Genomic DNA, 23,110 nt, shown 5'->3' on the forward strand with positions numbered 1-23,110 from the left:
TGAGGCTATATTTTCCACTATTGGACCATCCCAGTGCGATTGTTTGTAGTTGTTGGGGGGAGCAGGTCTGGTTTCTGAGCCCGTTAGATTATCCCAGATCATTGCTCCGTCAATGAATTTTTGGTCCTGGGCTCCAATCTTGTCCCTAAGATGTTCAGGGAGAATCGCTGCTACAAGCTCTCTGGATGCAATACACGAGGACAGAAAAGCAGGTAACGCAATCTGTGATGACTTGCGGACACCAATGCCTCCTAGTCTGACTGGAAGTGTAGCTTGGTTCCACTGCCCGTCTTCTAGAGTAAGGTTAAGTACTTTCGTAAAAATCTGCCTCAGAATACTGTCATATTCGTGCAGTATAGGGTTATCATATGAAGGTGCACATCTTAGGAAATATGTCAACCTGGGCAGACTCAAGCACTTTGTGAGAAGGTACAAGGCATCGTGGGTGTCCAGATTGCCTATTCGTTGTTCCATTCTCCTTAACTCTTCCAATTTCTTCCTGAGAATTGTGTCAATGGCATTGCTTCCCAGAGGTGCTCCTAGCAAGACACTATTTGTGGGGGCAATGACTGCTGCTCCTGGTAGTTTTGATCTCACTGCATTTATCACTTGTTGACTGACTGAGATGATTTCACATTTGGATGGATTCAGGATGAGACCCATTTCCTGTCCCCGTGTCATTACCTGTGTAAGGTCATGTAGGAGGGACTCCTTTGTACCTGCTAGTGTGCCATCATCTAGGAACCAGATGTTTAGCTCGCTGGTCAGTCTGACTGTGATTTCCCTAACTGCAATACAGAAGAGAAATGGTGCAAGAGGATCTCCTTGTTGGACACCCTCCGATGATGTGATTTCATGCTCTCCAAAGAGAAGCATTGATTCCTTGCTATACCCAGCTGAAACAAAAGGGAAGAGACCAGGGAAATGTTCTTGTACTGCTGCTAATACCACGTCTCTTTTCAGGAGATTGAACGCATTCTTGAAATCTAATTTTACCACTGCATTGTCCTCAGGCAGGTTGTTGATATATGCCCTTGTTGCATGAACCGCTGCTTCACTTCCTTGAGAGACCCCAAAGCCAAGCTGGTTTGGTTGAAGCATCATGGCTGCCTGTGCACGAATACTTCGGACAGCAGCTTTGGATACGAGGCGGCGTAACGTGTTGCCTACTGCAATTGGCCGAATTCCTCCATCCTTCTTTTTAAGTGCACAAAGTGTTGCACCAAAAAAGAAAGGTCTAATTTCATCAGGAATCAGACCAGCCAAGGAATTGTTGACGAACCTTGTGATCTCTGAAAGCAGTGTCTCTGCAATTTCCCCAATAACTGGATTAACCATTTCCTTTAAATGCTGTGGCCTTATTCCAGTGTAACCCCCAGCAGAGCCAGATGGGAACGACATTATTGCTTTGTAAATGTCTGAGTCTTCCACAATCAATGGTTCCATAGTGGGGACAGAGGTGTTGGAACTGTTGGTGCCACTGGTTTCCCTGGCAGGGTGCTTTCCTCTAAGTGCTTCAGCCGTGTCAGCATCCCTGGGAGCAACTGTATCTTCACTGGTAATAATTCTGATTGCCCCCACTGTGTTGCCCTCTTCAATTTTCTCGCTCACCTGGACTCTGACTTTTTCACTGTCAGTAGAGTGAGTGGGGGTTCTGCCTCTCCCTTTTTTGTGTTGGTGGGGAAGGTGAATGAGGTTATTAACTCTAGGAAAATCTCTTAAGGATTTAATTATCATTGAGGCTAGCCTCTTTCCCCTTCTTTCCGGCACAGCTAAGCAGACATTGCCAAAAAGTAGCAAGTTGTGCCATGCCTTGATGGTTGGTGGAGCATTTAAGATAGTGGAACCATCGTTTACTTTTTTCAGGAGGTCTGTAAGTTTCCCAGCTGCGTGTGGACGGGCTGCTTTGGGAATATGTGTGAGTGTCCTCGTACCTGTTGCTTTGATTGCTTCCAAGAGATTGTCTGATGAGATAAAATCTGTTGGAGTGGGTTCAGGTGCCTGAGGTGGCTCTGGATCATCACTTTCCACAGGAGGACATCCTGAACCAGGGCAACTACCGTGTTTGCGGAGGAAACCATTAGAGTTGAGACAACGAAGCTGTAAGCATGACCGACACTTGCCTCTCCTAGTATTGCCAGCCGTGCCATTTCCCTGGCTGCTTGCTTCCTCCTGGTTGGCATCCATCTGCTAGACTAGACAATAGGAGTGGAATATGACATGCTGGGTGGGTATGGTGCGTGGAAGGTAGTGAACTTGACCGTGGTGGCCTGGTGGAGTTTGAGGGGCCGGGAGGGGAAGGGGAAAACTTCCCTTGGGAATTAGGTGGGGGAGGCGCAGGTTGAGTGGGGTTATCCCGGGGAGTACAATACACATGGACTTGCACACTATATATTGTTCACACTGTCTTACAATACACATAACTTTATTTGTTTCCCATGTACACTATGAACAATGTGGGTATGGGCACTGCTGAACCAATGTGTTCACTCACCATCTAGTTACACATCCCACCTCTTCCACCCACCCCCGTGAAGTGGGGGTGGATGCACTGACTGGTCACTCCCTCGTTAACATTAATTTCACATTGTTTTTCCATAACATAAGCCTTTAAAAAGTCCATGCATCGACACAATCATTTCCACGTTAACTGGAAGCATGGTGCATGGTGCTGGATATAGATGTTTTTATAAGAGCTTTTCGAGGTTTGTATGTACGATAATCTTGGCCGGTACTCATAAACAGTGTAGGCCTTGTACTCCCCCACACCTCCACTGGCCGTCTTCCTCACTACCACCACCACTCACCAACATTCACAAACTGCACAACATTTCCACAATTTACCTTGAAACGGTGCTTTGAAATGTCTTCTCGCTTCACTGGAATCTTCCCAGAGTATTCACAATAAGTCCTGTTGAGTCTTAACCTGGTCAGCCTCGTTGATCCGGACTTATAATTGAAAATCCCGCAGCTAGCCCGCCACACGTCTTGCCAGCGCCAGCGCATGGCACTATATATATATATATATATATATATATATATATATATATATATATATATATATATATACATATATATATATATATATATATATACATATATATATAAATATATATATATATATATATATATATATAGATATATATACATAGATATATACATATAGATATATATATATAAATATATATATACAGATATATATATATATATATATATATACATATATATATACATATATATATATACATATATATATATATATATATATACATGGACATGGAAAAAAAAACTTCCTACTGGGATGGAAGAAAAAAAACATGTGGGGTGTGCTAAACATCGTGGTCATAGGCAGTGAGCATCGATGGGCATCACTGCACGCCTTCCTGCATCTAGACAGATACTGCAACACAGGAGACATCGCTGCAGCTGAGCTGAGACGTAACAGGGTATGGTCTCCTCTGGAACGGTGAAGCAGTCATCGTAGGAGTCGCTGCAGGGTTTCACTCAACCTGGGGCATGACCTGCTGGTGCCCTCGAGTGAGGCGTCGTTAGTACTCGGCAACTGGGCAGGACTTCTTCTGGCAAGCGACTAAGGACATTTCTCGACTGGTACTGTCGCTGGGGCTGTCACTGCCAGCGAGCATAGGGTGAGTCATGGCAGAGAAGACTCGGCGAAACATCTGGGAGTCATAACAGAATACACCAGACTGCAGTGAGCGAGCTAGCAGTCAATGTGACATCTTTGTGCAGGAGCTCACTGAAGCTTGTGACACGAGACTGACACAGTGCCTGCCGACAGGGCTAACTGCGGCTTGACGAGTGTCATTCTCTCGACAGTTGGAATTGTAGTAGAGGTTAGTCTAAGCATTCCCAGACTTATTTCTCTACATATAGCTAAACTCTGAAGGTCTGGAGGTTAAGTGAAACAAATCTCGATGGAAATCGTAGCAGGTACGATTCTGCAGAACATCTATGAATGACAAGCATAGGAGCTTTCTGTACAAGGGGGCTCGGGCTCAGAGCTGACTAATATCAGCTGTCAAATGTGCTGGTCACACCGGGTGACAGGCAACAAAGTGATCTGGGTGCAGACCACACTGGACATATGGGAAACTTTACACACACCCGTGGTACATGCGGTACAACATGGCTTAACTAGCAAATGATGCTTCTCTGTGCACAAAATTGACACTAAGCTATACACGAACATGTGAGAACACTGAGAGGAATTAATTAACATGACATGTATCTTCTCTCAATCTTCTCGACAATACTGACATAATTACTGAAACACTTGATGTGACATCAGGCATGACGTCGCGAGTTGATGTCAGCAGACATTTCGAGGTGACGTCAGCAGCACTGTGACGTCAGCAGACATCTCAAGGTGACGTCAGGCAGACATCGTGATGTCATGAAGTCGGGCAGCAGCATCGGTGACGTCAGTGCAATGTGGGCAGCAGATCACAGCATGTGGCCTGGGACATCTGGCTTGGTAACCCACGTGGCTTGTAGATCCACGTGACATCGTCCACTCCCCACGTGGTGTCATGATCCACATGGCGTCGTGATCTATGTGGCATGCTGATCAACGTGGCTTCGAGTGGCCTCGGGCACTCGGATACACAGCTCTGGCAATGAATTCACATGGAAAACAGCAGAAAACACAGCAGAGGGAGTGATTGCATGGTGGTGTATGGTAGTGTGGGTGAGTGTATGGCGAAGGAGGATCTGGCCACTTCCTCCTCTCCTCCCACAAACCATGGAGACATACACAAATAACCCGCACATAAAAGAGAGAAGCTTACGACTACGTTTCGGTCCGACTTGGACCATTTACAAAGTCACACTAACCAGAAGAGGAGCAGGACGGCTATATATAGGCAGGAAGAGGTGGTGGTAGTAGTAGTAGTAGTAGTAGTACAAGAATGGTATATAATACCGACAAGATGAAATTAAGACACATGCGCAACACCCGGGCATCTCTGTCATAGACGTTTCACCATCCAGCCAGCCACTGGATGGCAAAACGTCCACAACAAAGACACCGCACGTGTGTCTTAATTTCATCAATAGTAGTAGTAGTAGTAGTAGTAGAAGAGGTAGTAGTGGTAGTGGTAGAAGTGGGGAATAAGGAGGACGAGCCAGTCAAATACAAAGGAAGGGGAGCACTGCAAGAGAGCTAGGTGCCCACAGAGGGAGAGCAAGTGCACAGAGGTGCGTGAAAGGGGAAGTGGTGAAATAAAGAAGGAACAGAAACACGAGACAGAAGAGAGAAAGACAACCCAGAGGAGAAAAAGGAAAGAGGAAAGGGGAAGAGGGAGAAGAAGAAAAAGAAAAAGAAAAAGAAAAAATGAGGAGTCAGGTTAAGTCACGGGTGTTCTGAAGTTTGGAGCATTTTACAATGTCGTAAGCTTCTCTCTTTTATGTGCGGGTTATTTGTGTATCTTCCAGTCACGGTATTGTGCCTTTTTTTTGTTATTCATGGAGACATGCACACTGGATGCAGAAATCACCACAAAACCACAGGCTTGTGTGTTCGTGCCCATGACCCTGGAGGGCCTGCCCACGAGGGAGAGAGGGAGTAGACTTGGTGTCTGCTTCTAGACCGCTGAGTGAGTGAGTCTGAGTGGGACCAGCGTCCCACTGACCTGGGCAGTCCTAGAGAGGGCAACACCTTAGTGCCATGAAATATGAACTAAGCTGGCAGATAGCATAGGCTGTCTGTGCAGACAGTACAGGCTGTCTACAAAAACACCACACTGAGTACACAAGATTTATCCTTACCATCATTAATATGCTATGAGTGGTATTTAAATTGTCCTACCCATCATTGTGCTGTGAGTGGTATTTAAATTGTCCTTACCATTTTTAATGTGCTGTGAGTGGTATGTGAATTTCTTCAGTGGTCAACAGTGGGACTGGAGTGATGTTGCCTGTTGTTGGGGCCAAACAGTGAGATGGCGTGGTGTTTCCTGTCGTTGATTATCAGTGGACCTGGACGTGATGTTGCCTGTGTTAAAGATAATTATTTTAATTATACTGGTCAAGTACTAACCCTTCCACTGTCACTCACATAGATCTATGTCAGTAGGATCAGTGTAACATATGTATATCTACGTGTTAATCAGCGACAGCGCCCTCAAATATGCTCTAGGTAGTAAATGTTGGCCTACACATGAGAGAATGTCTGTACAGTGAGTGTGTGCAGTATAAAAACAATCCTGTCTCAGAAAATGCCTGATAGGAACAGCTAATTTCTGATCTTTTGTTTGGGCTAACATGCAGGCAAACTCCGCTTTATGGCGTTTCACTTTTCAGCGTTCTGCTAATATGGAGGCTTTCAATTATACCCATTTTCATTAATTTGGCACCTATTTTGCTAATCTGGCAGTTTTTTGGCATGAGGTGCTCAGCAGCTGGATGTTTACGTGCCATTTTCTTCAGTTTGTTTACAGCCTCTGTGTGTTCTGTGTCCTCTGTATTTTGTCTATAAACTTTCCACGTTTCAGACATTTTAATGTAATTATAATAATACTATCTTTTTCCACAAGTACTTGTACAAGGTATACAGGCCTAGTTGACATCACTGACATACTCCTACATACAAAGCCCCTTGGTATGCAGAGCATTTCGGGCAAATTAGGTCAGTTTTGTCCCAGGATGCGACCCACACCATTTGACTAACACCCAGGTACCCATTATTACTGATGGGTGAACATAGACAACCAATGTAAGGAAACACACCCAACGTTTCTACCCTCGCCGAGAATCGAACCCGGACATTCAACGTGTAAAGTGAGAGCTTTCGCCATCAGGCAACTGGCCACCGTGTACATTATATATATGCAACGTATGTGAATCTTTCTTTAGGAAACGTTTCGCCACACAGTGGCTTCATCAATCCAATACTAAGTAGAAATGGGTTAGGAGAGGAGGAGTTTGAGGTAATCAGTCCCTCAGCCTGGAATCGATGTGTTCGGTCCATTACTCTTGTTGAAAGTGCAACATATGGCCGGAGAAGTTGCTTATATACTGTAGTCAGGTGAGTGGAAGCAGGATGAGGCGGGATCGTAGTGGAACCATCTATTAATCTAAGTAGTTAATCGAAGTTATAAGAAAACGTGATAACCCTATTGCTGACACGGAAAAACTTTTACTTGTGTGAAGTGCAGATCAAGGTAGTCAGAATGTGCTTGTAAGCCAAGCCATTATCCATTAATTCTCTTTAATTCTGAAAAGGCTGAGAAAGGTGAGGAAGCTGATGAAGATAAATTTGAAGCTAGTTAAGGTTCGTTTTATATATTTAATTAAGGAAAGAAGCCAACTTCACAAGATTATCACTGGTTTTGAGCAGGTTGTTCCTTCCTGTCCCAGGTACTGGACCACTATGACAAGGTACTGGATGCTGTAGAGGATAAAGGAAGTGCAGTTGTCGTATGCAAAGACTTTGGTAAAGCCTTCGACAAGTGTGACCTTGGTGTAATAGCGCATAAAATGCGTGATAAAGGAATAACAAGAAAAATAGGTAGATGGATCTATAACTTCCTAACAAATAGAACACAAAGAGTAATAGTAAAACAGAGTAAAGTCTGAGACAGCAACAGTTATAAGCTCTGTTCCACAACTCACAGTACTCCCTCCCATCCTATTCCTCGTCCTCTTAACTGACATAGACAGAGATGTAAGCCATAGTTCCGTGTTTTCTTTTGTGGATAACACCCGAATTGCCATGATAGTGTCCTCCATCGAAGACACCGCAAGACTCCAGGCGGACATCAACCAAATCTTCAAATGGGCAACTCAAAACAACATGAAGTTTATTGAAGAGAAATTTTAACTAATCAGATATAGAAAACTTGAGGAAATTAAAACTGTATCAGGGTATACAACAAATTCTAACCATACAATAGAGCAAAAAAGTAATGGGGAGAACCTGGGAGTGATAATGCCAGAGGGGTCTCGCTTTCAAAGATCACAACAATGTATCTACCCCATCTGCTAGGAAAGTGATAGGATGGATAAAGAGAACCTTCAAAACTAATGATGCCAAGCCCATGATTATCTTAAAATCTCTTTTTCTCTCTAGGTTGGAATACTGGAGTACACTAACTGCCCGCTTCAAGGCAGGTGAAATTGCTAACGTAGAAAATGTATAGAGAACCTTCATGGCATACATAAGTACGATAAGGCACCTAATTTTCTGGGAAAGGTTGAAGTCCCTCGACCTGTACTGCCTGGAACGCAGGTGAGAGAGAGAAATGATAATATACACTTGGAAAATCCTAGAGGGATTAGTACCAAACTTGCACACGAAAACCACTTTCTATGAAAGCAAAAGACTCAGCAGAAGATGCAACATTCCCCAAATGAAATGCAGGGGCGCCACGGGTACACTGAGAGACAACACAATAAGTGTCAGGGGCCCAAGAAATGTTCGACTGTCTCCCAGATACATAAGATTCACTACCAATAGACCCCAGGCTGCCTTCAAGAAGGCACTGGACATTCACCTATAGTCAGTACCTGACCAGCCAGGCCGTGGTTCATACGTCAGTTTGCGTGCGGCCAGTAATAACAGCCTGGTTGATCAGACCCTGGTCCACCACTAGGCCTGGTCTTAGACCAAGCCACGGTAAACTATATTATGTAAGAAACTATAAGCTATCGACAGAGGTTCTAGAGACTGGTTTAAGTCCTACCTGAGGAACAGTATACAAATTGTCAAGCTCAACAAGACAGAATCGAAACCCCTACCTATAGCATGTGGGGTTCCCCAAGGTTGTATTCTGGATCCCCTATTGTACCTATGTTATGTAAATGACCTGCCTATCTATTGTATGCAGATGACAGTGCTCTGTTAGTTTCAGGTACAGACCCACAAGATATTACTAATGTACTAGAACTAGAGTCCTGAAGCAAATGGTCAGTAGATAACAAATCATCGTTACACCTCAGGAAAACGAAACCCCTACTCTTTGACAAGAAAAACAGATTAATCAAGGTATCCTTGGTGAAATATCTGAGAATCCCTTTTCACCCAAGCATGTCAGAAGAATTGACAGGGAGTAATGTAGTAAAAAAAGCGATGCCAGACTAAAGTTTCTCTACAGACAGGCACAGTATCTACCTACAGAGACTCGCAAGTCCCTAAGTCTAGCTCTAATACAATGACAAATAGATTACTCTTACTCTTCATGATACTCTGCCTTAACAAAAATCTGAAAGATAGACTACAAATCACCCAGAACAAAATGGTGAGATTCATCTTGGACCTGGGTCCAAAAGAGCGTATAGGCCACTATGTATTACAATAACTGGATATATTGAATGCTGCAGAGTAAAACAACTAAAGTTAAATCACGTTCATAAAATTGTTCATAGTGTCCAGAATATATTGCTGCCAATTTGTCAAGGCTGGGAACTAAGGTATGTATAGTACTAGGGGAAGGGAACACAACTATGTAGTACCCACAGTCGGTGGTCAGGCTTCTGACATATTTTACTGTACAACAATAAAGGAGTGGAATGGACTGCCTGCACGTGCCAAAGCCTGTCATAGCATGAGCCAGTTCAAGATAAGGAGTTCCTTTAATATCTTTATTATGGACCCCATATACAACCTGTGGGAGGTAGTCAAAGAGATTACAGAGGTACATAATGGGTCCAGAGACTAGGCTGCAAAATTTTGATAGCTGAACAAGTTACAAAGGTAATGAGTTATTCACACGTCTACACCCGATCACAGTTGCAATGAGGTATTAATGCAATTATTTGCTTTATTTACAGTGAGTAAAGTCAGGGTATTTTTCCAAAATGGTTTGTAATATACCACTATGGATAAAATACTTTGACATTTCTTGAACATTACTGAGTGAGTTGTCTCTGAATTCATCAATTTTATCGCATTCCAATACAAAATGACGCAAGATGTGACAATAGTCTATCTGGCAAAGTTTATATTTCGTTTGGTCTACATTAACCTCCCAAAGATACTTTTAACCCAGCCGGAGCCGGGCACTAGTGACACCCAAGAGTGCTTATTTTGTTGGACACACCATAGACATGTGGCTCCTAAAACCAATAAAGTTCATTCGAGGTTCTTTTCGTCTTATAGTTCTCAAACTGCTGACTGACAAGCCAATATTGTAATCTACTCTCTCTCTGTCAAAGCATGTAACTTAGCCAATTCATCGGTTCCATCATGCATCTGAAGACCAATGTGAGACGGAATCAACAGAAGGTGCACTCTGACACCACTGTATACAATCCTAGCATACCTGTGTCTAGCTTCTGACGCAAACACCCCATAATTTATACTTAATGAGTTAAGAGCATTTACAGATGAGAGGAAATCGGTTACAATTAGTGTTAACCTTCGATACATGGACGTATTTAAGCGCTAGTATGGCAAACAGTTCTGTTGGAAGGTTAGAGGCCCAGTTACTGATGCGTGCTCTAATTTCTTTATGAGAGCCATCTCTCTGTATGACAACAGCATCGCTATCAGCTGCACTCCAGGATTGGTGAACAGAACTATGAACATAAAAATAATTTGTGAAAGAGTGTGCATTGTGACTAAGTTATCAATACAGCTTAAGGCATCTTGTTTGGCTTCAAGGCGAAGCTTTGATAGTGATTTAAGAAGTATTTTGGGGGGAAATGGAGGGAGGGTAGTTTGGAATGGGGTAATTTCACATGGAGCAGGGAAGTGCCACTGTTCCCTTACCTAACACTGATCATGTATCTGGTTCAAGCGGAGGTAGTTCCAGCTTTTTCGATCCATCTGAAAAAGTGTTCAATAGTGCTGAGGAAAGTTTGGAGGGCTTATAGGCTTGTTTGAGCATATTGACACCAATGAAAACATGTCTTTCAGTAACACGATATTTGTAGCTTGGAATATCAAGTTCTTTCCGAATTTTTCAAATTTTGTCAGTACGAGGACATCCTGGAACGATCCTCATTACTTCGATCTGTAGTTTTTCCAACCGTCCAAGCTTCCAGTCAGACACAAGAGCAAGTAGTGGTGCAGTATACTCAAACTATGATCTAATATTTGCAAAATACAACATCTGCAAAATTTTAATATTACCACAATACCAGACATGAAAACCATTAATTCTATTTATATCCCTCCATGCCCGGCTAAGTGGGGTGTGAACATTGCGACCGTTGACAATTTTTTCCTAGTCTGTTTGACGCAGTTCTGTCATACGCTCCCTGGCAGCAGCAAGGGCAGTTTGAAAGAGCATCAGCATTTCAAGGGTACGATATTTTCTATAGGCAAAGCCTAATCTGCAAGAAGTACGTTTCTATATTCGAAGTTTAGGATCATTTTAATAGGCATGATTTTTAGAGAATGTATGATTATTATGGTTCTATGTAGTTCTAAATATTGCAACAGAAGAATATTCAAAGGAATTATATCACAAGAATTATACTAGAAGAATATTCATAGGAATTATACCACTCTGTAATATGTGCGACAAAGTCATCATTACTGATCAGGAGGAACATGAAAACGTTTCCGTTTGAATATCCCATCAGAGATGGCAGCATTACCAAAATTTAGAATGGTTTTTCTTTGGAAATTATCTGATGATATTTCTTTTACAATGGAAGACTTACAGCTGGCAAAAGTAATATTAAAGCCATGACACAGATCAAGGACGCCTCCACATATATGTGTGGGTTCAAGGTCACCTACAATTTGTACATTATCATGACTGCTTACGAGTAACAACAGTTGTTTACCATTACGATTACCAAACTGTGAGTTTCCAATGCTTTTGTCTTGCATTATAATCTCCAATAATAAGAGTAGGTTCAGACTGAGCACAAGTTGGGAGCTCCATGTAATTAAACTTATCAGCAGGAACATGCAAGTTAAATATGTTGAGAGCAGAGTTCCCAATATAAATCCTAACACCATGGTATTGAAGTCCCTCTGCTTTCTTATTTGCAAGAAGTTGATGGAGAAGTGATTAGTATATAAAACACAAGAGTTATTAGATTTGAGGTTATATGTAACGAATGATGGCAATTTAGGGATGCTTGGATTTTTCAGGGACTCTGCACTGGGTTCAGAAGTTACTTTATGGTGAAGGTCAGGAGGTCTTTCTCTAAGTGATGCAATATTCCAGCTTAATATAGAAAGTTTGTACGAGCTTTGTTCCATTATAGAAGTCCAGAGATATTGCTTAGTTTCTCAGAATTATGAAAAAATAATGTAAATAGCACACATTATCAATATCAACAGTGTTACCCTGCTCCATGAGTTTATTAAGAGAACTTCCAGTTTTGAGGCCTCGTGGGAGTATTTGTTTAAAGAGAGCACGGCACTGTTCGTCTGTGAATGTATGACAGAAGGCAGTCCCTCCCCCACTATCATTACACTCATCACTATAACTATCATCATCGACATTACTACCTTCATTATATTCACTGCATTTAGAAGCAGTATTACGGCCAACATCAACCTGGTTATCATCACCACACTCGGCACAACCACTTACATTACACTCGATCGCTAACGTAGTCAGCTCGCACACTGCGGTCTGGAGATCAAATGATTTCGAAAAGGCGACAAATGCACTCTGCCCCAGGCCCAGACTCATGGAACTCCGTGTTCATCAAGAACTGCAAGAAGCCCCTATCACATGCTTTTAGCATCCTATGGAGAGGGAGAATGGACACTGGGGTCGTTCCACACCTGTAAAAATAACAGACATAGCTCCACTCCACAAAGGGGGCAGTAAAGGAATAGCAAAGAACTAGAGACCGATAGTGCTAACGTCCCATACCATAAAAATCTTTGAAAGGGTTCTCAGAAGCAAGATCGCCACCCATCTAGATACCCATCATCGACATTACTACCTTCATTATATTCACTGCATTTAGGAGAAATATTACGCCCAACATCAACCTGCTTATCATCACCACACTCGGCACAAACACATTACACTCGATCGCTAGCACGCTCAACTCACACACTGCGGTCCGGAGATCGAATCCCCGGTACGGCTGGAAAACATTAGGACGTGTTTCCTTAAGACACCTGTTGTGTGGGGAAAATTCGCCAGAAAGCGGGAATCTCTCCGCCCTTTCAACCGTCTTCAGCCCCCCTGAGGGACTTGAGGGACTCAGCCCTCCCAGAAGAGAGGTTGATAGCCACTCTTGCTGCCGAATAAACAGTTTAATTGGATCCGTATGAAGTACAATGTGTACCAGTTACAGTCACACCACCTTTTCTTGCTAGAGATCAGTGTTTGATGCAATACATGTGACAGCGAAACGAGAGTAATGACTCTCTTTCACTAAGCAGGATGACAGATGACAGATTCGAAAACCTAAATGATTTTTTTATGTGAGAGACACAGAATTTGATACGCAAACCAATCTGATATCCTTACGCCAAATGACTTCGAAAAGGCGACAAATGACATGCCCATGCACGCTGCCCCAGGTCCAGACTCATGGAACTCCGTGTTCATCAAGAACTGCAAGAAGCCCCTATCACATGCTTTAAGCATCCTATGGAGAGGGAGAATGGACACAGGGGTCGTCCCACAGCTGCTAAAATCAACAGACATAGCTCCACTCCACAAAGGGGGGCAGTAAAGCAATATCAAAGAACTACAGACCGATAGTGCTAAAGCCCCATATCATAAAAATCTTTGAAAGGGTTCTCAGAAGCAAGATCGCCACCCATCTAGATACTCATCATCAATACACAACCCAGGGCAACATGGGTTTAGAGCAGGTACCTCCTGTCTGTCTGTGGCATGCAAAGAGTACGTAACCTTTATTCGGCGCATGTACACACCCTCATTTACAGGCTATCTCCCCCAACCAGCGAACCAGGTTGCTAAGAGTTGATGATGGGGCCCCGTCGTTCAACTAGTGACCAGGTTCTAGCCAATAAGAAGATGGTTTTGGCAATCGCATAGGTTATGTGGGTACCGCTCTCCTGTCTGCCCTTGTCATTCCCATTCTAGAGCTGGTTGAAGCACGGTCTGCTATCTTGTGGCTTCTATTTCTGCTTTGCTTACCGTGGAGTGCACTATACTTATCTCTGTACATAGTGTACATATTGCTGTTATAAATTGGTGAAGGATAATATAAGTCTAAACTTTTTCTACTGTGTTTATTTTGCTCCCATTACACCCGGGGTAACAGGCCATTTGGATCCTGGGTTGTAATATGGGTAGCCTGTCCGGGAGAGTTGAGCTGGACTTAGAGAAACGGTTGAGCTTAGGGTGAAGCTCGTAGCAGGATCATTGTGCTCGCTTCGCTACCGTCAATCTTCTAGAACAGTGTAGCTGTCTGGCATTGCTTTACAATTTTGCGTGTCAGTTGTTACTAGCCTGTTCGGTGTGGAGAATTTTGCAGTCAGCTTTGCTTGTATGCGTATTCTGCAATCGTATTGTTCATAGCTAAGCGTGTTCTGCAAATTAACGTGTTACGTTGGGGTATTCTGCAATCGTACTGTGCATAGCGAATAACTTATGCCACCTAGACGAGTCAGACGTCTGGTGTCGGCATATACTTTGCATAACCTACCTAAATTGTCCCTACAGCGTTGTTGGCAAATTGCTCGTTCCATTGGCATTACATACAAACGCACTCTCACAGCTGCACAACTGCGTTCACTGATTGCTGACAAACTTATAGAAGAAGAGATGGCACATCAGACTCCTCCCTCTACGGGAGCTAGGGCAAAAACTACTATGTTCTCGCAGGAGGAAGATGATACACCTACGGAGCAAAATGGTCAGTATAGTGCAGCTGGGTTGTCTCAGGGTGAATCAGCGTCGTTGGCACTTGAGCTGGCAAAAATCAATCTTGAGCAAACTAGGGAACAGAGAGCATTCGCAAGGGAAGAATTTGATAGGGAAAGAGAAAGGAGGCAGTTTTCGCATTCTGTAAATAATTTTAGTTTACAGAAAGCAGTACAGTTTGTTCCCCGCTTCAATGAGGCCGAACCAGAGCAATTTTTCGAAAGCTTCGAAAATCAGGCTCGAGCCTTGAGGTGGCCGGAACAGCATTGGGCATCGTTGGTTCATACAGCATTATTGGGTAAGGCACAAGAATTCACGTCAGTATTAAATGACGTTGAATTTTCTGATTATCAAGTAGTGAAGACCACAGTGTTGGGAGCATATACATGTATCCCAGCCAAATACCGCAAAAATTTTAAGCTGGGCAGACGACAGCTTGGTCAATCCATAGTGGACTTTGTGAGACAGCAAACCAAAGCTTTTACCAGCTGGTATAAAGCAAGTGGTGTCTCTACCTTTGAGGAGCTGGTGCAGCTTGTTCTGATTGATAACCTGCTGGAGTCTGTGGGACCAGAGGTTCGAGTCTTTCTGCAGGATCGTGACTTAACCACTGCATTGGAGGCAGCCAGGTTGGCTGATACCTTCGAAACTAACCGCTCCTTGTCCGAGCGGTCCCGTCTCTCTTTTCAACAGCCTGGCATGAGCAGAGATCGTCAACCTTGGAGAATGAAGTGCCAGCCGGAGGGAGAACGTCTACGTCAGCCAACCAAGTCACCTGGTGAGCCACGCTTCTCAACATATGGTCCACCTGCGGAGAGGCAAACTACTCATGGTGCATCTCGACAACAGTATCCAGAGAGACACCAGCCAGAACGACACCATTTGCAACGTCAACAGGGAGTAAAGGGCAAGCCTGTCGTCTGCTTCAGGTGCAATAAAGTAGGTCACATCCATCCCAACTGCCCCCATAAACCCCAACCTATTGGGAAAATCTCTAATATCCCTAGTAACATGTCCCCTAGAGAAGTAGAAAAAGGTATGGCCCCTTATTATTGCAAGAGTCTTATTTCCCTTCAGGAAAACTCAGAAACAACTAAAGTAAAGACCTTTAGAGATACTGGAGCATATTGCTCACTTGTAAGAGAGGGAATATTACCCCTTTCAGAGAATACTTCTTTGAATTCCTCTGTTTTATTGGAAGCATTTGGAGGAGCTATATATTCTGTTCCTTTGAATAAAATTTATGTACAGTGCAAATATTACACTGGGTACTTGACTGTAGGTGTCTCAAAAGGATTCCCCATGAAAGATGCAGTGTTATTACTGGGTAATAACATTACTACTGTTAGTTCGTGTCCTGAACCTATAATGATTAATTCTTCTCCGGTGTTGGCCATAACTCGGGCAACATCCCAAGGGTTGTCTGGAGAGAATGTTGACCTATCCTTGGACGACTCCGATCTCGGAATAGCCACATTGTTTTACGAGGAAAACTGGCCAGAGCCTCGTAGATCAAGTGAACAGACCCCGATCAAGCCTTCCTATTCCCAGGTTGCAGGATTGCCAGATGTCTCTGTTTCCATGCCCGAGGGACTGTCCTTCCGGGAGGAACAACGAAAGGACCCTTCTTTAAAATTCGCTTTTGAGGCAGCCATGGGTAAATCCTCTTTGGGTCATCCGGTCAAGTATGAAGTTAAAAACGATTATTTGATCTGCACTGAGACTGGTAAGGAGATAGAGGGCCGGCAATTGTTTAACAGGTTAGTGGTTCCAACAAAGTATAGACCTCACATATTAAATATAGCTCATAATACGTCATTAGGAGGTCACTTGGGAATTACAAAAACCTTGTATAGAATCACAAAAGAATTTTATTGGCCAAAATTAAAGAAAGATGTGAAGAATCATATTAGGTGTTGCCGAGAATGTCAGCAAGTTGGAAAACCTGGACATTCCATTAAACCTGCACCTCTCCAACCTATACCTGCTGATGGAGAACCTTTTGCAGATTTAATTATAGATTGTGTAGGTCCACTACCTAGGTCAAAGTCTGGAAATCAGTATTTATTTACGATTATGGATAAAGTAACCAGATACCCTGAAGCAATTCCCATGCGTAGTATTAATACTAAAGCTATTCTCAAAGCTTTAACAAAATTCATTTCTTGTTTTGGCATTCCTAAAACTATTCAAAGTGATCAAGGTACTAACTTCACTGCCAAAGCATTTAGGGAAGTATTAACTAGGTTAGGGATAATCCACAACTTATCCACTGCCTATCATCCTCAGTCCCAAGGCGCCTTGGAAAGATTCCACCAGACATTAAAAACAATGATGAGAAGTTTTTGCATGCACTTTCCTACAGACTGGGATGAATCACTACCTTTGTTGCTGTTCTCAGTACGAGAAACGGTGCAAGAGTCTACAGGGTATAGTCCTTTTGAGCTGATCTTTGGGCACAATGTACGAGGTCCTCTTCGGGTGCTCAAAGAAGGATGGATGGGAGAAGACGTTAGCTCAACACTCTACAATCCGTCTTCAAGGTTGCAGGTGGCACGTCAGTTAGCCAAGGCTAACCTAAAGACAGCTCAAAGCAAGATGAAACAGAGGTATGACAGAAGTGCACAATTCCGCTCCTTCCATCCAGGAGACAAGGTGTTGGTGCAGGAACCTATACCTGGCCACACCTTGAAAGATAGATTTACGGGACCTATGCAGATTGTAAGTAGATTATCTGATGTAAATTATGTGGTAGCTCCCATTGATAAGACCTCAAAAACTAAAACTTACCACATTAATCAATTAAAATACTTCCGTACACCAGATAAAGTCCCAGTAATGACTCTGTCCTCTACCTCTAAGGACAACTCTGACTCTCTGCACTCTATCTCTGAAATTAATATTAAACTTTCAAATTCTGTCCTCCTCAAGGATCCTAGCCCTTTAATGGAGAGATTATCTGAAACGCAAGCAACAAATTTAACTGAGCTTCTACAGTCATATCCTAATATTTTTTCGGATGTGCCGAAAAAATGTACGTTAGGTTACCATGATGTAGATGTGGGAGACTCTAAACCAATTAAACTCTCCCCCTACAGAGCTAATCCTGAAAAGCAAAGGCTACTTCAGCAGGAAGTAGAATTTTTGTTAAAGCATGGTTTAGTGGAGGAGTCATCTAGTCCATGGGCTTCACCGTGCATCCTTGTGAAGAAGGCTGATGGAGGGTTTCGTATGTGTACAGACTACCGTAAAGTGAACGAGGTCACAATTACAGATGCTTACCCTCTTCCTCGTCTGGATGACGTAATTGACTTTGTGGGTAAGGCTACTTTTGTGTCCAAATTAGATCTCCTCAAAGGCTACTATCAGGTACCTTTGACAGATAAGGCGAAGGAAATCTCTGCCTTCGTAATTCCAGGAGGTCATTATCAATACACAGTTACACCCTTCGGAATGAAAAATTCCCCCTCTTCATTCCAGAAACTTATCCATCAGGCTATTAAAGGACTTGAAGGCACGGCAGCGTACCTAGATGATATTGTTGTGGTGTCTGATACTTGGGATCAACACCTACTTAGACTTAAGGCTCTTTTTGAGACCTTTAAGAGTTCCCATTTAACAGTTAATTTATCTAAATCTTCCTTTGGCCAGGCCACTGTCACTTTTCTAGGCCATGAAGTAGGTAGTGGTAAAGTTGCACCTAAACTTGCTAAAGTTCTTTCTATTAAAGATTATCCAGTTCCTCATGATAGGAAATCTCTTCAACGTTTCCTAGGCATGATAGGATTTTACAGAAGATTCTGTAAGAATTTCTCAGATATTGTAGCCCCTCTTACCTCTCTTACCAGTCATAAAGTTCCATTTAATTGGACGTCAGACTGTAACACTGCTTTTAATAAAGCAAAAAGATTATTGTGTACTGCACCCATTCTCTTGTCTCCAGACTTCTCCAAACCTTTTTCATTACAGGTTGATGCTTGTGAGTCTGGGGTTGGGGCAGTACTATTACAAATCGGGAACAAGGAGTTGCAGCCTGTAGCATACTTTTCAGCCAAGTTCCAGCCGCATCAGAGGGCTTATTCTACCATTGAAAAAGAAGCCCTCGCGCTGGTACTGGCTTTGGAGCATTTCGATGTTTATGTGGGCCAGACATCGCAGGTGGTCACAGTCTACAGTGATCACAATCCTCTAGTATATCTCCAAGCCATGAAGAACCACAACACAAGGCTTATGCGCTGGACGCTAAGGCTGCAGCCCTACAATATTTTTATTAAATATATTGCCGGCAAAGAAAATATGTTGGCAGACTCTTTATCTAGAGTCTAATATTATTTAGGTTAGGATGTTATTTGTGGTAACCCCTTTTCATGCTCTTTTTTTTTTATCCCCTGGTATGGGGTTTTTTTTTTAGTGAGGGGATGCTGGCTACCGTCCGCCTGTATCTTGGACCTATGCTAGCCTGTCTGACTGCTGTCTCACTCTAAGTTTAGGGTTTGGCTTTTGGTCACGAGAAAAGCTGAGCTCTATCAAAGAGTTGGATGGTGGAGAGGAAAGGCGGTCCCATTATTTTGTGCCATGGCGGCACGGTTACCACTGGGAGGTGGCAGCCTAATCCTGAGCCTTCTCGGGGTGGGGGTGTGGCATGCAAAGAGTACGTAACCTTTATTCGGCGCATGTACACACCCTCATTTACAGGCTATCTCCCCCAACCAGCGAACCAGGTTGCTAAGAGTTGATGATGGGGCCCCGTCGTTCAACTAGTGACCAGGTTCTAGCCAATAAGATGGTTTTGGCAATCGCAGAGGTTATGTGGGTACCGCTCTCCTGTCTGCCCTTGTCATTCCCATTCTAGAGCTGGTTGAAGCACGGTCTGCTATCTTGTGGCTTCTATTTCTGCTTTGCTTACCGTGGAGTGCACTATACTTATCTCTGTACATAGTGTACATATTGCTGTTATAAATTGGTGAAGGATAATATGTCTAAACTTTTTCTACTGTGTTTATTTTGCTCCCATTACACCCGGGGTAACAGGCCATTTGGATCCTGGGTTGTAATACTGTCCCAACTACTGGACCACTATTACTAGGTCCTGGATGCTCTAGAAGACAAACAGAATGCAGACTTTGAGAAAACCTTCGACAAGTGTGACCATGGTGTGATAGCGCACAAAATGCGTAATAAAGGAATAACAGGAAAAGTTGGTAAATGGATCTATAATTTCCTAACAATCAGAACACAAAGAGTTGTAGTCAACAGAGTAAAGTCTGAGGCGGCTACAATGAAAAGCTGTTCCACAAGGCACAGTACTCGCTCTCATCTTGTTCCTCATCCTCATAACGGTCATAGGGATATAAACCACAGCGCTGTGTTCTCCTTTGCAGATGGCACCGAAATTAGCATGACAGTGTCCTCCACTGAAGACACCAAAAGACTCCAGGCGGATAACAACCAAATCTTTAAATGGGCCGCAGAAAACAATATGAAGTTCAACAATCAGAAATTTCATTTACTCTGATATGGAAAACGTGAGGAGTACAAAACAAATTCCAGCCACGCAATAGAGCGAAAAACTAATGTAAAAGATCTGGGTTTGATTATGTCAATGGATCTCACCTTCAAAGACCATAACGTTGTATCAATCGCATCTGCTAGAAAAATGACAAGATGGATAATGAGAACCTTCAAAACTAGGGATGCCAAGCCCTTGATGATACTCTTCAGGTCACTTGTTCTATCTAGGCTGGAATATTGCTGCACACTACCAGAGAACCTTCATGACACACATAACTGCGATAAAACACCTCAATTACTGGGAATGCATTAATTAAATTCCTCCAAACCATACCCCGGCCGGGATTGAACCCGCGGTCATAGTCTCAAAACTCCAGCCCGTCGCGTTAGCCACTAGACCAGCTAGCCACAATAAGATTCGTCCAACTAGGTATATTTCTACACCATAGGAAGGTTAGCACAGGCACCATTGTGACCACAAATGCAAGTTTTTACAGACGAATCTCCAGCTAGCGTGGCCGTGACGAACTCTAGCTCAAGTCCCTTCACTGCCGTCAACATGACTCACGAAATCGTAATGACACGATTGCAAACAAACCATACCCCGGCCGGGATTGAACCCGCGGTCATAGTCTCAAAACTCCAGCCCGTCGCGTTAGTCACTAGACCAGCTAGCCACAATAAGATTCGTCCAACTAGGTATATTTCTACACCATAGGAAGGTTTGTTTGCAATCGTGTCATTACGATTTCGTGAGTCATGTTGACGGCAGTGAAGGAACTTGAGCTAGAGTTCGTCACGGCCACGCTAGCTGGAAATTCGTCTGTAAAAACTTGCATTTGTGGTCACAGTGGTGCCTGTGCTAACCTTCCTATGGTGTAGAAATATACCTAGTTGGACGAATCTTATTGTGGCTAGCTGGTCTAGTGGCTAACGCGACGGGCTGGAGTTTTGAGACTCTATGACCGCGGGTTCAAACCCGGCCGGGGTATGGTTTGTTTGCAATCGTGTCATTACGATTTCGTGAGTCATTAAATTCCTCATCCTGTACTCCCTGGAATGCAGGTGGGAGACATACATGATTATATACACTTGGAAAATCCCAGAGGTTTTAGTACCAAACTTGCACACGAAAATCGCTCCCTATGAAAGCAAAAGACTTGGCAGACGATGCAACATCTCCATATTGAAGAGCAAGGGCTCCACTTGCACGATAAGAGACAGCACAATAAGTGTCAGAGGCCCAAGACTGCCTCCCAGATTACATAAGGGAGATTACCAATAGACCCGTGGCCGTCTTCAAGCAGGCACTGGACAGGCACCTAAAGTCTGTACCTGACCAGCGGGGTTGTGGTTCGTATGTCAGGTTGCGTGCGGCCAGCAGTAACAGCTGGCCTATGACCAGGCCACAAGCAAATTGACCCCAGAAACCCTCTCCAGGTATCTCCAGGAAAATTAAAGGAAAACCATGCACCACTTTACCTACAATGTGGGACTATGAAGAATTGTCGTCTTTCGCTAGAAAACAAGAAATCGACTATCTTCTATTGAAAACTGTGACAATGTTTTGCAAGGAGAGAGAAAACGCAGAAATCAGCATTTCAGGGATAGTTCGAGGGTAGAGCACATTACACAGATCAGGTTGCTTCACGAAATGAACTGGGAAACGCGCGTCACGTGGCCATTGCCCTCTTGCCGGGAGTGGATAGGAACAGTAGTGATCAGTACATTTTTGACTCTTGTTCATTTGACAGTCTCAGAAATTCGCAGTAAAACATTGAGCAGTGAAGTGTAATTCGTCTTCCTGTTGTGAAAATACCTTGAAAACTATGACAAACCTTGGAACTGAGTAGTGAAGTGTAATCCGTATGGGTGTTGCAGAACATTTCCGACTGAGTGGAGGACAGTGCAACATTTCCCGAGACACTACTACTTCAAACAAGACACCCATACCAGGGTCACATTTTCTTTACCACAAGCCAGAGAAAATTGGGTCGGATACACATACTCAGGTAAATCTAGACATACTTGCTCCTAGTTAAGTTAGCTGTAGCTGATAGATAGAGGCGTGTCTTGCCTTGATTTACCAATCGACCCCATGATAAGTGAGCACAATTCCATTCAGCATTACATTTCAAGTGATAAATCCTGTAATATATGCTCCTTTGAGAGCAACTACTTACTTGTCACTTATTCTTATCCAGCCTCGGTGTGGGGATACCAAAATTCACATCGAAGAGGTCGTTTTGGGAGAAGCTGCAAAACAGCCGAATCAACACTGAAGCTAAGTATATTTCATTTTTATCTTTAAACGGACTAAACTGATAATATTCCCCATAGTCTTTTTGGACCTTTGAATTGAATGGCCACATAGTGGTTCAAGAACTAGGCCAACAGAAAAGAGGAGTCACTCGCGAACTCCCACTGCTCACCCACAGCAGCACATAAAACAGGGCACTTTGTCCGGCTCACTCACCCACCCTCACCCCGTTTCACTCACTCATTCATGCAGCAACTCAAGCGTGGCGAATCATCCACGGCGCAGACCAGACTGTGGTCTCAGAGTTGCTGAATGTGTATGTTCTCTTATATATTTTTAAGGAAGTTTATATTAAGTTTAAGCTTTCATATCCATTAGTAGTGACATTTATATGTAAGTATATATATGATGTATAATGAATACACATGACTGATGTGAATAGCATCATTACAAGGGACTACTCAGCAGTGTTCTATGCTGAAACAGAAAACCCAGAGTATCAACAGCCATCAAGGTCTGGCCACATGTACTCTTGATTCAGGGTTAGTGGGGCAATCAC

At 43.3% G+C, this 23,110-nt stretch overlaps 1 protein-coding gene across 1 annotated transcript in view; it reads right to left on the minus strand.

Moving 5' to 3' along the window:
• LOC128686023 (uncharacterized) overlaps nucleotides 1-23,110 on the minus strand; it is a 128,309-nt gene that overhangs the window by 81,717 nt on the left and 23,482 nt on the right. The window contains exon 2 of the mRNA XM_070083421.1: nucleotides 5,867-6,013. Coding sequence (XP_069939522.1) covers nucleotides 5,867-5,869 — 3 coding nt within the window. The 5' untranslated portion in view covers nucleotides 5,870-6,013. The remainder of the gene's footprint in view (nucleotides 1-5,866; nucleotides 6,014-23,110) is intronic.

The sequence above is a fragment of the Cherax quadricarinatus genome, chromosome 9, assembly GCF_038502225.1.
Source record: "Cherax quadricarinatus isolate ZL_2023a chromosome 9, ASM3850222v1, whole genome shotgun sequence".
Classification (NCBI taxonomy): Eukaryota; Metazoa; Arthropoda; class Malacostraca; order Decapoda; family Parastacidae; genus Cherax; species Cherax quadricarinatus.